The sequence below is a fragment of the Rhinoraja longicauda genome, chromosome 5 (genome assembly GCF_053455715.1).
Source record: "Rhinoraja longicauda isolate Sanriku21f chromosome 5, sRhiLon1.1, whole genome shotgun sequence".
NCBI lineage: Eukaryota > Metazoa > Chordata > Chondrichthyes > Rajiformes > Arhynchobatidae > Rhinoraja > Rhinoraja longicauda.
The window spans coordinates 42,673,563-42,689,072 of record NC_135957.1 but is presented as its reverse complement, the minus strand read 5'-3'; the positions used below and the strand labels follow the sequence as shown (position 1 = coordinate 42,689,072).

The 15,510-nt window shown below is 44.4% G+C and overlaps 1 protein-coding gene across 1 annotated transcript in view; it reads left to right on the top strand.

The window, feature by feature from the left end:
• Positions 1-6,456: 6,456 nt before the first annotated feature.
• Positions 6,457-15,510, top strand: part of drc1 (dynein regulatory complex subunit 1 homolog (Chlamydomonas)) — a 51,180-nt gene continuing 42,126 nt past the window's right edge. Inside the window, exons 1-3 of the mRNA XM_078399350.1 lie at positions 6,457-6,784; positions 7,415-7,505; positions 12,071-12,183. Of these exons, the coding sequence (XP_078255476.1) occupies positions 6,483-6,784; positions 7,415-7,505; positions 12,071-12,183 (506 nt within the window). The 5' untranslated portion in view covers positions 6,457-6,482. The remainder of the gene's footprint in view (positions 6,785-7,414; positions 7,506-12,070; positions 12,184-15,510) is intronic.

Here is a 15,510-nt window from a genome sequence, read left to right as displayed (position 1 = left end):
AGTAAACGGGAATGACTTGGCAGATGAAAAAACAATTCTATATTTATTGAATGTTTCAACAGTTAATATAAACACACTGCAGCTTTTATGTTTGAGCTTTCAGTCCATATTTTTGACTTTATTCTCTTTTGCATTTGTGGAAAAGTTTACTACTTATTCATTCAAACCAGGCCAGAAAGAGCAGTCTAGCTAGTCACGGTGTTCTGATCTAGTTTCAAGAGTTATGCTAGAAATTAACGCTTGTGGATGTGTAATTACTAGGGACATTAATACACTTCATTGAGTCCACTGAGATTTAATTGTTCCATAATTAGTAATCCATAAAGTAGCCATGAACTTTATCTTTGTGTTTCCTTTGTACCAGAGTAGACCTTTTGACCCATCAAGTTTATGCTTATTCTCAGCACAAATGCAAGATTTCCATTCTCCCTAATCTTGTTTTACTGCGATCAATTTTCTCTCCTGTGCCCATGAATTCTTCGATTTTCTTTTGGGTGTGGAGGAAACCTACATCGTCTCTGTGTGTGTAAACACCAGAAAGACCACACAATGTCAGAATGTATTCCTGCTGCACCATCTTTTGCTAAATAGCTTCAGCATTTATAAAGGTCGTGCTTATTTGTTTGATGTGATGTTGCTGCCTGCAGCCATGTACAATTAATTAAAAAGCAATGGGGAAACAAGTAAAATTAAGTCCAAGATGGTGGCTATCAAGTCCAGTGAATGGACTTGATGGTTAGTGGGTAAAAATCATTTTGTTTTAAGGATCCATGTGTTCGAATGGTTTTTGGAGTGGTATAAATGTTCTTAAATCATTTCTAGTCAGTTTTCATTTTGTACAATCATATGCAGTATATGAGTACCATTCTTTCATTAAACAAGAAATTAAACAGTTGTCCTGTGTGCTGGATAGATTCAATGGGTAAGGCGGCTGTGTAAGTATTGATTATAAGCACGTTGAGGAGGTCTACATGTCGTGTAAACACTGTTTAATCATTAACCGAATACAGTTCCGTCGCTCACCCGCGCATGCCCGAGTTCAAATCCCAACTGCCAAATCCTTTGTTCTCCTGGAACACGCCGTCGCCCCCCGGACCGCGTGATTGGTCGGCCCAGACCACGCCCAGTCCACACGAGAGTTCGAGCCCGACAAACAACGGCTCGATACCAAAGTGGCTCGGCCCGCCACATGACCCCCCCTCCCCCAGAACTGGAGTAATGAAGGCGGTTTGGCTGACGAGTGAGGCGGACTGATCGCGTGTACGCGTCTCCTGTGTTTAGGGTTGCAGCTGGCAGAGTTGAGGGCGGGTGCGGTCGTGACGGTGAATGCCCTCTGCAGCGGGGTTGTGCCACTTGCACTGGTTGGTCAATGTCCAAGTGAACCGGCTTAAGAAGGTCCACGGAGACAGTCTCGTGCCTGCCGCCCATGTCGATGACAAAAGTCGTGGCACCGTGTTGCAGTACCTGGAAGGATCCCTCATAAGGCCTTTGCAGTGGTTTACGGTGGGAATCGCGGCAAACGAAAACATACTGGCAGAGAAGGTCCCCTCTTACCGGAAGGAGTGTCGGCTCCCGATGGGGTCATAACGCTGACCTCCGCTCCCGTGTCCACCAGAAACGCCGCCCTGAATGACGGTCCCGTGTGTAGAGGAAGCAATGCTTCTGGCCGGCCGCAGTAGCCACTACCAGCGGCCAGCCGAGGCGTTTCCCCGAATGTGCGCAGGGTGGTCGGCTTCGGCACGTCTCGGAACCCCACCTTTGGTGGTGGTAGCACCACATATTTTTGCTGACATTGCTTGTGTCCGGCTTCACCGCCGTGCCTTTGGTGGAGGCTGGGACCAGCCGTTTGACCCACCGAAGCCGTGCCGCCACCCAGTTGACGGTGGCGCCACCCTGCTGTTTCGCCTGCCATAGCACGTCCGCATGGGCAGGTACCAGGCGGGGGTTGGTGAAATTCTCGTCCGCGAGGAGCAGGCGAATATCACCACTGAGGTCCACACGTGGTATAAACACTCTGTTTAATCATTAACTGAATACAGTTCCGTCGCTCGCCCGCTCGTGCCCGAGTTCAAATCCCAACGGCCAAATCCTTTGTTCTCCTGGCACACGACGGCCACCCCCCTGACCCCGTGATTGGTCGGCCCAGATCACGCCCGGGTCCACATGAGAGTTTGAGCCCGACAAACGAAGGTTCGATACCAAAGTGGCTCAGCCCGCCACAATGTGCTCTATAATTCAGAAAATCAGGTTATTTGTTCTGGTGGGGATGGGTCTTGTGCATTCAAAATCTCTCGGCTTGAGTAACAGAGTAAGGTTTAATACAGATGTTGGGCAGCTCTTGGTCCATGATTTTTCAAAGTTTTTACATTAAATTCTCAAATTGTTATTTGCAAAATAACCCAATTTATCTGTCTGACCCACATACTAACTCACATTGGAGAAAGTGAATTAACAGGTATGACAAACTTTTCCTTCCTCTCCCCCCCTTCCCTTCCCCCACCACCACCACGAGGTTTTGTGCATGGAATGACATTTTCGTCTCTGGACTATTTCTTGTAGTATTACAGGATTCCTTGTGTCTTTAGCTCTGTTTTAGACAGTGCTCAATATAAACAAAACATCCAAATGGACTTTTTCAAAATTCCTTTTTTAAAAGTAGTGGACGTCTTTGCTTCTAGCAAACTTTATTATGTGTGAAGGGCTGACAATCAAACTTTTATTTTTTATATTCTCAACATAATTAGCTTGATTGTTTAGCATTGAGGTCTGTGAATATCTAGATTGAAGTGGCTGTTTCAAGAGTAGTAGTTTGGGTTCCAAAGGGGCTTCATGGCTTTTTCCATGTAACAAAAGTATGAGAGGTATGCAAACAATCTGAAAAAAATCTTGATGCACCATGTAATATTAAAATTTCTCGAGCAGAAAATTCCAGTGCAATTTGGTTTCATTTTTGGTGATTTGAAATGTTTTTGACAAATTAGTATTGATTCCAGTAACTATCTAAATCTGACTTCTGAGATTCTGGAAGTAGATTTTATGAATAATAAAGCATTTGACTATTCAAATAATAATTTGGTTCAGTGGATTAAGTTTGAATTCTAAAATTTGAAAATAATCAAAACAGTTAGAAGCCTGATTACATTTTGAAATTTAGTGAATGTTAATCCTTTATTTTAATACATTGCTGCATTGTTCTAATGTAATAGTTAATTTTATTGCACCGTTTCCCTTGGACTGAAAGTTAGCACTGTTACTTGATAACCACGCCTCTGTGTATACATTTTAAGGGTCTCTAGGGAGTTAAGAAAAGAAAAAAATTGACATTGTATCAACAGTGCTGTCTCCAACATGCTTTTAATGCACATAATCATCATTTTGGATGCACCACAGTTATCATCAAATCCCAACAGACAAATGGGTAAATATTGTTTTCAGTTGCCACTTGGTACCTTTAAAATCTAGTGGTAGTTGTCTCCCGTCACTTGCTTTATATCAAAGTTGCACTGTACAAAAATGTTGAATTTGCAAATTAGTTTGAGGAAAATAATTAAATAAGCAAGTATAAACTTCAGGATCTGGCTGGTTTTGTCACAAATGACCAGAAATTAATTATTTCAATGAGATGCAAATTGTTACAAAATTGAATAACATGAAGCATCCTTCTAGAAATTAAGATTTTGCAAAATAGAGGACTTTGAGCACATTATGAAATTTCTTGCTTACTGCTTCTGGTTTTGAGGTTTGTTGACAAGGGGACTTGAGAAACTTAATTTAGACCGCATAGTAAGATCTTTATGATGGGGAAAAAAGGTACTTCAAAATATTTGGAATTTCCAGCATAAGTAACATTGAAACAGCAAATTGAAATATAGCTATGGCTTTATTGGTGAGGTACTAAATAATAACTGTCTTTCAATTGGTTTTAATGCAGCTTTTCAGTGCCGTATGATAAAATGTGCACCATGTCCACAAAGTTCAAATTGAGTAGTTTCTGTTAAGCTCAAGTACTTTAATGGGTATTTTCTTTGCTTTTCATTTAAGATTTGCAAAAATACATTTTCACTTTTTAAAACAAAAAAATACTTCCAGAGTCCCAATTATTGTCTCACTGTCTTACGCAACCAACATTTATTTAAAAAAAAAAGTAAACTTAACATTGCAGCTTAACTAAATTTGAGAGCAAGCTCAGATGAAGAATATATTGGACTTGGAGGAAGGCAAGACATAAAAGCAGCTTTTCAAACACTTTGAAAGTTATGAGAATGATAAGTGTTGATACTTTTTTTATGACCAACATTCTCCCGAGTTAAACAATGATTGTATTGGGGAAGAGTGAATGTTTTGCATAATTGCAGTGATTTCCTTGATGCAACATTAGTAAGGGAAGGGAATTCCCTGTTTTATTGTACGAGTACCTTCTTGCTAATATATTTGAAGCTAGTGTAGCAGAAAACCATTTGCATAACTTCTACACTGGTTAATTAGGGACTCTTGGAGAAGGATCTACTTTGATGATGAAGATGTCTACCTTCTGAAAGCAGTAACTTTTATTCACTACAATAGGAATGATCATTAAATTGGGTGTTTGTAGCCTTTAAAGAAATAGTTTACATTTTGAACTATTTATTTGTTTTACTGTTCCATCTCTAAATTTGTTTTAATTGGGTTGATATGCATGTCAATCTCTAAAGTTTGTTGACAGTTCTCTGGTAAGTAAAATATATCAATCTTGGACATGTATTTCAAAATACAGTTGTAGTCTTGGCATTAAGTTAGCAAAGGTTATGTTTAAATGGCTAATTCACTGAAGAAAAATTATGTACTGTATATTTTAATGAAACCTTCAAGTTAAGGTGCAGCTGGGCAATTAAATGTGATGTAATGAAGAGTTTTGTACAGTTAATTTGGTTTACAACTACCATTTGCTGTATGTTACTTTATTCTTGCAGTTTATGAAATAGACTTAGACTGACATGATTTTCTGTTATTTAATGATGATTTAATATCTGATTTGAACAGTTATATGGGGTAGTTTCAAAGACCAAATGATAAATAAATTCCTGCTGCCTTTATTGCTTGAAATTCCCATTCCACCTCATTAGCAAAAAGAATGTCATGGGATGACTGGTATCAGATGACTGCCATTAATATCGTAACTGTAACTGGTACTAATGTAATCTCTAAAGACTAATACATTTGAATATTGTTTTCCAGTTGTGTACAAAAAGGTAGAATATAATGTGTAGATTGTAGACTAAAATTTAAAGTAGTGAACTATACATAAACATATGCTGGAAGAAAAACATGTACATGACACCTTTGTACTGCACAAGTTTTAGCACACAAGTCAATAAAGGTAGGGGAGTATTTTTCTTATTGTCAAGTTTTGTATTCCACACTAAAGCATTATTTTGTAATACTGAATTTGATTTAAAAAAATTGTAACTAAAAGTAATGTCTCTGGTGCGTACAATACTCCCTATTATCGTTTTAATCCAAGTTTTCAATCTTTTTGAGAATGGGGACCTTTCCTGCACAGAAAAAAAGTACTTCATAGCAGACAAAGAAAGGAAATACCTGGACTGAATGAGTTTAACAAACATTGCATTGTGCAAACATGGAAATGTTACAATATTCTCACAATATTTGGTTTCAGCAATTATTTAGTCGATACCACCTGGTCACTGCTCCTCAACTGAATTTGACCGGGACACCACACTGCATATTCAGTGCCAGAGCTAATTTTGTCATCCGACGCTGTGCAGCAAAATCTTTAATATTTGCTATGTTCACGAAACAGCGCGGTCAGGAGAGCTGTCTGCTGTTGGACAAGGTTTCTGGTAGCTTTTAGATTGTAAAATGTTACAATGTTTATTTATTGTAGGTATGACCTGAAAGTTGAATAAAGCTGGAAAACAATATTTTATCATCTCGTTTCTTCGAATATGTAATGATTTTGTGGAAAATCTTTATCTGGAACATCACGCGCATAATTTTAAAACGCTGCAAGCCCTAACATGCACTACTTCAGATTATAATGTCCACTAATTCAATTTACCAACCCTTGGTCTGCAGCCTTCTTTAATACTGCTGGTTTACACCAATAAATGAGTAACTCAGCGGGTCAGGCTGGGGAAGAACTGGCCTCCAGTTCTTTCTCCTCCGCCTCCCTCCCCAATTCTTCACTCTCAGTCTGAAGGGTTCCGACTCGAAACGTCACCTATCCTTTTCCTCCAGAGATGCTGCCTGCCCCCACCCCCCCCCCCCTCCCCTGACTTACTCCAGCACTTTGTCTCTTTCTAAAACTGCTTCTACTATTCTCTCGTCATTTCTACCGCGCGTGCCCAACTTTTCACCCGTTTCAACTATTTCGCCAATACTTTTACAGCATTCGTTGCTTTTTCCGTCTGCAATCTTTTGCCCTTTTCCTTCTGCCTCTCCCGTTTGCCCCACCCGCCCTGTCTTCCTTTTGCCCCACCCGGATGCTGATTCCGGGGCCGGGTGCAGGGCGCTACGTCACCCGCATTGTGCCGCCGTCGTCTCTGGGCAACCGGACACTCGCAGCGACCGCGGGCGGACAGGCGGACACTCGACCCGTCCCCACCTCGGCCCCACATCATACCCCGGCACAGCCAGGCCCCACATCATACCCCACCATGGCCACTCCCAAGGCCACTTCCAAGGCCGAGCCTCGGCCCGCCCCGACTATAAACTCTGAAGACCCCGAGGAGAGGATCGCTGCTCGTCGAATCCGGATCGCCCAGCGGCTGGAGGAGAAGCGACGGTGAGAGCCGCCATCCTTCAACCCTTGCCTTGCACTCCCCGCTCTCGAATTCACTCGCAAACTTCCCCACTAAACTCTCCACCAACTACCCAAACTCTCCACCAACTACCCAAACTCTCCCCCAACCCAAACTCTCCCCCAACCCAAACTCCCCCAACCCAAACTCTCCCCCAACCCAAGCTTCCCCTGCAACCCTTGTACTCTCTCATCTCTCACATTCACCCCAAAACTCCCTGCCTAAAATCTCCCCCTTTTAAACACATCGCTCCCCAATTTCTCACCTCCAAACACTTCCCTGTAACTGCACACTTCCTCGTCGCTCTTCTCTCCCTGCTGTATCCCTCTCAATGTCTTTTCCTGACACCTTTACTTTGTCTCACTCGCTTTGCCCTCCACTCTTAATCCTTGTATTTACCCTTTTCCATTTTGACAAAAATGCCTCCCCCCCCCTTCCAGTATCTCCCATTTCCCACTTTTCCCCCTTAGTTTACCTTATCACCTCCTCAGTCTTTGTTCCTTAGCCCTCTGCCTTCCCTGTCACTTGTCTCTCCTTCCTCCTCCCCCCTTTTGATTTATCTTCTGTTGAACTAAAACGTTCTATGGGGTAGGTGATGAATATATATGTTCCAGGGAAGCAAGAGGCGAAACTGAAGTTGTGGAAGAAGGTGATGACGCAGAGAAGCTTAGTAAAAGCTGCAAACAGGTTGTGGACACGCACCAGGTTAGCTCTTTAACATATTTCTTGAACATCCTATAGGTTTGGGTTAACTTGCTTCTATTCCAATTAAGAGGAGTTTGAAATAACCGATCATGTAGATTTTGCCAAAGGTAATTGATGGGACAAGTTGTGATGCATAATGCAGGCAAATTTTGTTTAGGATCAGCTTAAGTGGATGAATGGCATAATATTGGTCCGATATGTTCTCTCTTCTTATCTCTTAATCATCAGCCTGTTTCTTCCAACAAGTTGCATTTTTAAATGGCATTTATTGCCATATTTTGTTTGAAACATAGTTTACTATCATCATGCTCCTCACAATAAAAAGTCTAAAGTGTTTAAATGTCTTGTGTATCAGCAATGGAACAACATCATTTTGCTCCAGCTTCACTAACTTGTGCTGCTACCAATTGGAATAATAAAATGCATCAAATTTGATCAAGCAACATAATATACAAAAACGGATTTCAGATGGAGGAAGCTAAGATGAAGTCTGAGTAGTTGTTTAGGGACTGCACTGATAGGCTGCAATCAATAAGGATCGATGATAGAACATCGCAATAATTTTCGGCACCGATTGTGTGGCCAAACTCTGCACTGTCCATTTGCAAGTTTGCAGATGGCACCACTTAGTGGGCTGGATCTAAACCAATAACAAGATGGAATGCAAGGAGATAGAGAGCTTGCAAACACGGTGTCAAGACAACAACATCTGTCTTAATGTCAGCGAGATGAAGGAGCAGGTCATCAACTTCAGGTAGTAGGATGGAGTACATGCTCTAGTCTGCATCTATGGTGCTGAAGTGGAGATGGTCAAAGCTTCATGTTCCGAGGCATAAATATCTCCAATGATTTGTCTTGGACTAACCAAGCCTTTACCTCAATGCCTCAAAATACATCAAAAGGCTAAGGAAATCTGTCATGTCTCAAATGTCTCATCAATTTCCACGGATGCACCATAGAAAGCATCCCATTGGGATGCACATAGCTTGGGATGGCATCTGCTCTGCCCAGTACTGCAAGAAATTGCTGCGAGTTGTGAACGCAAGGACATTGCACAAACCAGCTGTCACTTTCTTTCTCACTCTTCTACCAACTCACTTCTTGCTGCTTTGGGAAAACAGCCAACATAATCAAGGACCATTAACAGCCCCGTCATTCTCTCGTCTTCTCCTCTCATGTCAGGCAGAAGATACAAACACTGAAAGCTCACCCAACCAGAATCAAGAGCAACTACTTCCCCACTGGTATCAGCATCTTGAATGGACTTCTCGAATGCCAGTGAAGAAATCCCAATCTTCCAACCATGGCACTTTGTTTGTATCTGCACTTTCTCTGTAGCTGTAACATGATATGCTGCACTCTGTTTACTTTTTTTTTTGCACTACCTGATGATTTGCCTGGATAGCATGCAAAAACATTTTTTTCACTGTACCTCTCGGTACATGTGACAATAAAAACATCAAGTGAGGGAAATAGCCACAGAAATGAATCCAGGATGGTGTGTTGTCTCCATTGTGTAGGGATTAAGGATGTCACAGAATGATCACAGAGCAGTTTAAAGAAACTGAGTAAGCAACTAAAGGTAGTGGTTCATTTTGGTAATACTAACATGATTAAAAAAAGTTATGAAGTTCTGCAACATGAATTTAGAGACCACTTGGGTAGTAGATTAATTATCAGGACCTCAAAAATTATAATCCCTTGATTATTTAGTGTTGGATGCTGTTGAGCATAGAAATTGAAAGGAGGGTCGGGTGAATGTGATGTTGAAGGAAGTGGTCTAGGAAGGAGATCTCAAATTCCTGATCACTGGGACAGTTTTGGGGAAAGATGGAATTTATCCCTGTACAACAATAGGTTTAACTTCCTTGTGATTAGGGTTGCCAATTGGGGAGGGTTTTGTGGCAAGGGAATGGGACACAGAGTAGATATACATTACAATTCAATGCACAAGGAAAAACAGTCTTAAAACATAGTACTTTCTATGTCAGTGCCGAACATGATGCCAAGTTAAACAAAAACATTTTGGCTGAATGGTGATCTATATCCCTCCATTCCCTGCATGTTCATGTGCTTATCTAAAAGGCTCTTAAATGCTACTACCATCATAGCTGTTCTTGTACCACATCTAGCAGCATGTTCCAGGCACCCACCAGTCTCTGTAAAACAAAAACTTAACCCACACATCTCCTTTAAATTTACCCCCTCTGACCGTAAAGCTATGCCCTCTAGCATTTGACATTTCCATTCTGGGGAAAAAAAATCTGATTTACTGCCCTATCTGTGCCTCCCAAAATTTTGTAAACGTCTGTTAGAAACAGAAAATGGGTGCAGGAGCAGGCCATTTTGGCCATTCGAGCTAGCACCGCCATTCATTGTGATCATGGCTGATCATCCACAATCACTAACCCGTGCCTGCCTTCTCCCCATATCCCTTGATTCCACTAGCCCCTAGAGCTCTATCTAACTCTCTCTTAAATTCATCCAGTGATTTGGCATCCACTGCCCTCTGTGGCAGAGAATTCCACAAATTCACAACTCTGGGTGAAAAAGTTCCTTCTCACCTCAGTTTTAAATGGCCTCCCCTTTATTCCAAGACTGTGGCCCCTGGTTCTGGACTCCCCCAACATTGGGAACATTTTTCCTGCATCTAGCTTGTCCAGTCCTTTTATAATTTTATATGTCTCTATAAGATCCCCTCTCATCCTTCTAAACTCCAGTGAATACAGGCCTGGTCTTTTCAATCTTTCCTCATATGACAGTCCTGCCATCCCAGGGATCAATCTTGTGAACCTACGCTGCACTGCCTCAATTACAAGGATGTCCTTCCTCAAATTAGGAGACCAAAACTGTTCACAATACTCCAGATGCGGTCTCACCTCAGCTCTATACAACTGTAGAAGAACCTCTTTACTCCTACACTGAAATCCTCTCGTTATGAAGCCCAACATGCCATTAGCTTTCTTCACTGCCTGCTGTACCAGCATGCCAACTTTCAGTGACTGGTGTACAAGGACACCCAGGTCTCGCTGCACTTCCCCCTTACCTAACCTAACACCATTGAGATAATAATCTGCCTCCTTGTTTTTGGCACCAAAGTGGATAACCTCACATTTATCTACATTATACTGCATCTGCCATGCATCTGCCCACTCACTCAACCTGTCCAGGTCACCCTGCAACTTCCTAACAACCTCTTCGCAGTTCGCACTGCCACCCAGCTTTGTGTCATCTGCAAACTTGCTAGTGTTACTTCTAATTCCCTCATCCAAATCATTAATATATATATTGGGATTCTCCTCAGCCTCCGTTCCAGAGAATATAAGTTTGTCCAACCTCTCCTTTAGTTAATATCCTCTAATGTAGGCAGCATCCTTGTAAACCTTTTCTGCACCCTCTCCAAAGCTTCCTATAATGGGGCAACCAGATTCACACAATACTCCTAAAGTGGTTGAATCAAGGTTTCTAAAGATGCCTGACTCTTACGGAAAGCCCCGACTGATGAAGGCATGAGTACCATACAACACCTTTACCACACTATCCACTTGTGTTGCTATTTTCAGCGAGCCATTGTCTTTGACCCCAAGATCATTCTGTGCATCAATGCTGTTAAGTATCCTGCCATTAGCTATATACTTTCCCCTTCATGGGTGTGATATGGCATAAGGGAAGAATGCAGCAAAAGTGGATCTATTTTGATACCAGGTGAATGATAAGGATGTCAGATGAACCGAGAATGTTGGAATAAATATCACCAGCAACTTGTTTCTTAGGAATAAGTTTCCCCAGCAACTTGTTTCTATGGAAAAAGTATCACCGGCAATTTGTCCTGCACTAGCCACATCAAAGCTGTGGCCAAAAAAGAGCACCAAAGCCTCTACTTCCTCAAAAGGCTTAGCAGGTACGGCATGTCCCCGACAACCCTCACCAACCTTTTCAGATATGCCACTGCCTGGTTTGGAAACAGCTCCGTCCAATACCGCAAGAAATATAAGAGCTGTGGATGTAGGCCAGATGATGCAAACCAACTTCCCTTCCTTTGACTCCATCTATACTTCACATTGCCTCGGCAGGCTCACCAGCATTATCAAGGACCAGTCGCATCCTGGCCACTCCCTCTTCTCCCTTTCCCCGTCAGGCAAGAGGTACAGAAGTTTGAAAACGCATACCTCCAGATTCAGGGATAGTTTTTTCCCAGCTGTGAGAGGCAACTAAACGGTCCTTTCATCAGTTAGTGTGCAGTTCTGACCTATCTACTTCATTGGAGACCATTGAACTATCTCTAATTGGACTTTATCTTGCACCAAATGAAAAGCATGGATATCGTCAAGAGGTTACTTAAGTATGTGAGGGATCAAGGATATCCTGATGGTAGGTGGAAGAAGACGCATGAACAAATGTTCCACAGAGCATTTGGTTTGAATGATGTGTTATCTGCTGTTTATTCATTGTCTCTGGAAATTTAATTCAAACAGCTACTGAAAATGAAAGATGTTTTTCTCAACTAACAAGGGAGAACACGAGATGCATTAAATTGAAATCTTTGAGTGTTTTTGCACTTTTAGAGATTGTTGAAGCTTAGAAGAGATGGGATATCATTGGTCACAAACGTGCAAGTTGCTGAAGACTCCAGGGAGATGTACAGGAGAAATCTAGAGAGAGAAGCACTGAGTCAGAGGTGAGTGTGCTATACCAACTGTGCCCAAAGGAGAAAGTTTACAGGCTCCAATATGAATTTCACCTGTTTTGATTTTAACCCAGTCTGGATTTACAATCTCACTAATTTGCATTTTCGGCGAGCATAAACACTGGCATGAATACCTCAAATCGACAGTGTTTTAATTTTAAAAAAAATTGGTTTCCTTCTGAAATATTCCTGGATAGTAACTTATAACATTGAATGAATAAATGTGAAGATAGGCTCGCTGTGAAATGGCATTTTTAGTGAGTTTGTGTAGTCCATCACCCATACAGAGGGTACCATCTGTCATAATGTGTGACGCAACAACTGTGCTAAATGGGATGAGTTAGAACAATTCTGGCAGCTCAAAACTAGAAATGGCAGTTAGAAATTGTAGATCAGTGCATGTTCCTTTAACATAGTGACCTCACCACTACTAACCACTCCCCATGGTCTCTTGTATAACTGTAGCTTCCCCACCTCCAGCTCGCTCTCTAGTGCCAGTGATGACCACGGACAGCTAGGGCATAATGTGTGTAGTGTTATTAATAAACTTATTTAGTAAAAGACTCTGCGTACGAGTGACATCCTTTTACATGGTGTCAGATCGGTAGACTTGCGTCTCCTGTTTACCGGTTTTTATTTTATTATTTGTTTCTCCCAATTGTGTCCCCTCCTTCCACTTTGCTATGGCTTCCTCGTGTCGTCGTCCGGACACGCTCGTTTTCGATGGGGACATAGTGCACCGCTGGACGGTCTTCCAGCGGGACTACGAACACTATATCGCGATTGCCCATCCTGATGCAACTGCTGCAGTACGAGCTCACCTGCTCCTCAACCTGGCTGGTCCGGAGGCAATGGAACGATATGCTTCGTTCGATTTCGTCCCTCCGGAGGACCGCGACGACCCGGTATGTCTCATGGCCAAGTTCACTGCCCTGTGTGATATACCCACCAATAACATTATCGAGCGTTTTAACTTTTTCACGCGTCGTCAGGCTCCTGGGGAGCACGTTGACACCTTCATTGCTTCTTTGAGGCATATGGCTCGGAGGTGCCGCCTTGAAAAGATCACACCCGACGAGATGATCAGGGACGTCCTGGTCAACGGTCTCCTAAACTGCAAGCTACGTGACGAGCTCCTGATGAAGCCTGACCTGTCGCTAAAGGACGCCGTGCATGCTGCACGCATGGCTTCTGCTGTTGCCTCAGTATCTCGGCCGGCGTCCCATGACATAAATTTCACCGGACGCCGGCGGCTAAATGCCCCGCCGGTCAGGGTCGACCCCTCCGCGCCCACTACGGTCACCCCTCGCCGATGCCCAAACTGCAACTTCTCGTCACACCAGTTCAACGTTTGCCCAGCGCAGGGCAAAACCTGTAATTCCTGCGGGAAAATGAACCACTTTTCTGCAGCCTGTCGTTCTCGTGGGAGACCTGTCCCTGCTCCTAGAAGGAGTCTAAACAACCTTGCGAACAGTGATAGCGCAACCGGTTCCCAGCACCAACACGAGGAACTCCCCGATCCAGATACAGTGTTTTCGCTTTTGGGTGCACCTGCGTTGATAACGGATCCTTCCGTGCATGTTACTGTCAATGGACACTCCTTCCCTGCCAAGGTCGATACTGGTGCTTTTGCAAATGTTATGTCTGTTGGCCTCTTCGAGCAGATAAGCTCGGGGGAGAGGGTTACTCCTGACGACTCCCGCCTTCATGCCTATGGGGGAGGTGTTCTGGTTGCCGTGGGGAAGGCAACGGTTATCTGTACTGTTCTGAAGACCTCTCGGCCCCTCACGTTCCTCCTGCTAGCATCTGACAACGTCACCCTGCTGGGCGCCCGTGCATGCCAGGACTTTGGCTTGGTTTCATTCCACCGCGACATCCACCTGGTGGAGGCCCCCATGGACCCCCTGATCGAGTATCCCGACCGATTTGATGACGTCCTGGGGAAGCTGCCCTGTGCCTACAAGATCGTTGTTGACCCGGGGGTCAACCCGGTGGTTAGACCGGCCCACCGTGTGTCTTTTGCCATGAAGGGCCGCGTGGAGTCCACACTACGTGGCATGGTGGACATGGGCATCCTCAAGGAGGTGAGTGCCCCCACCCAGTGGGTCTCCACCATGGTGGTCGCTGCCAAGAAGGATGCAAGCGAGATCAGGATCTGCATCAACCCGAAAGACCTGAACCTGGCTATCAAACGCCCGCACTACCCCATGCGGACGGTGGAGGACGTCGCGGCACAGGTCGGTCCAGCCACAGTTTTCTCGGTCCTAGATGCCAAGAGCTCCTTTTGGCAGATCCCTTTGGATGCACGTTCCTCCTTCCTGACCACCTTCAGCACACCTTTTGGCAGGTTCCGTTTCCTCCGCATGCCTTTTGGGATCAACTCAGCAAGCGAGGTTTTCCAGCGTACAATGGAACAGCTGTTTGCCGGGTTGCCGTGCGCCATCATTGTGGATGACATCCTGGTGTACGGGAGGGACGTCGCCGAGCACGACCGACACCTCCGCCAAGTCCTGGACAGGGCTCGTGAGATCAATCTCAAACTCAATCAACGGAAGTGTCGATTCCGCGTTGAGGAAGTCACCTACGTTGGCCATGTTTTCACGGCGGGGGGCCTGAAGCCAGACCCCGAGAAGACGGCGGCGATCACCGATATGCCCGCTCCCACTGACGTGCCCGGCCTGCAGCGCTTTCTGGGCATGGTCAACTACTTAGGCAAGTTCATACCCGACCTCAGCGAACTGAGTGCCCCCCTGAGGGAGCTGACCAAGAAGGAATATGCCTGGGCCTGGCTCCCGCACCACCAGTCGGCCTTCGTGGCCCTGAAGTCCAGACTCGCACGGACCCCCACTTTGCAGTTTTTCGACCTGAACAGGCCAATCGTCCTCACCTGCGATGCATCTCGGTTCGGCCTTGGTGCTGCCTGCCTGCAGCTCTATGACGACCGGCAGCTGCCCGTCTCCTATGCCTCTCGCACAATGACCCCTGCTGAACAGCGATACGCGCAGATTGAAAAAGAGCTCCTTGCCGTGGTGTTCGCGTGCTCCAAATTCAAAGACTACGTTCTGGGCAACACCTTCACCATCGAAACTGACCACCAACCGCTGGTCTCTATTCTGAACAAGCCCATCCACGCAGCCTCGTCCCGTTTGCAGCGGATGATGCTGCAGCTTCAGCGCTTTACCTTCGATATCGTGTACCGCAAGGGCAAGGAGATGTTCGTGGCAGACACTTTGTCCCGTGCCCCACTACCTTCCATTTCCCGCCATCCGTACGAATCGGCTGACCTGATGGTGTTGAACGTCAACATCGTTCCATCTT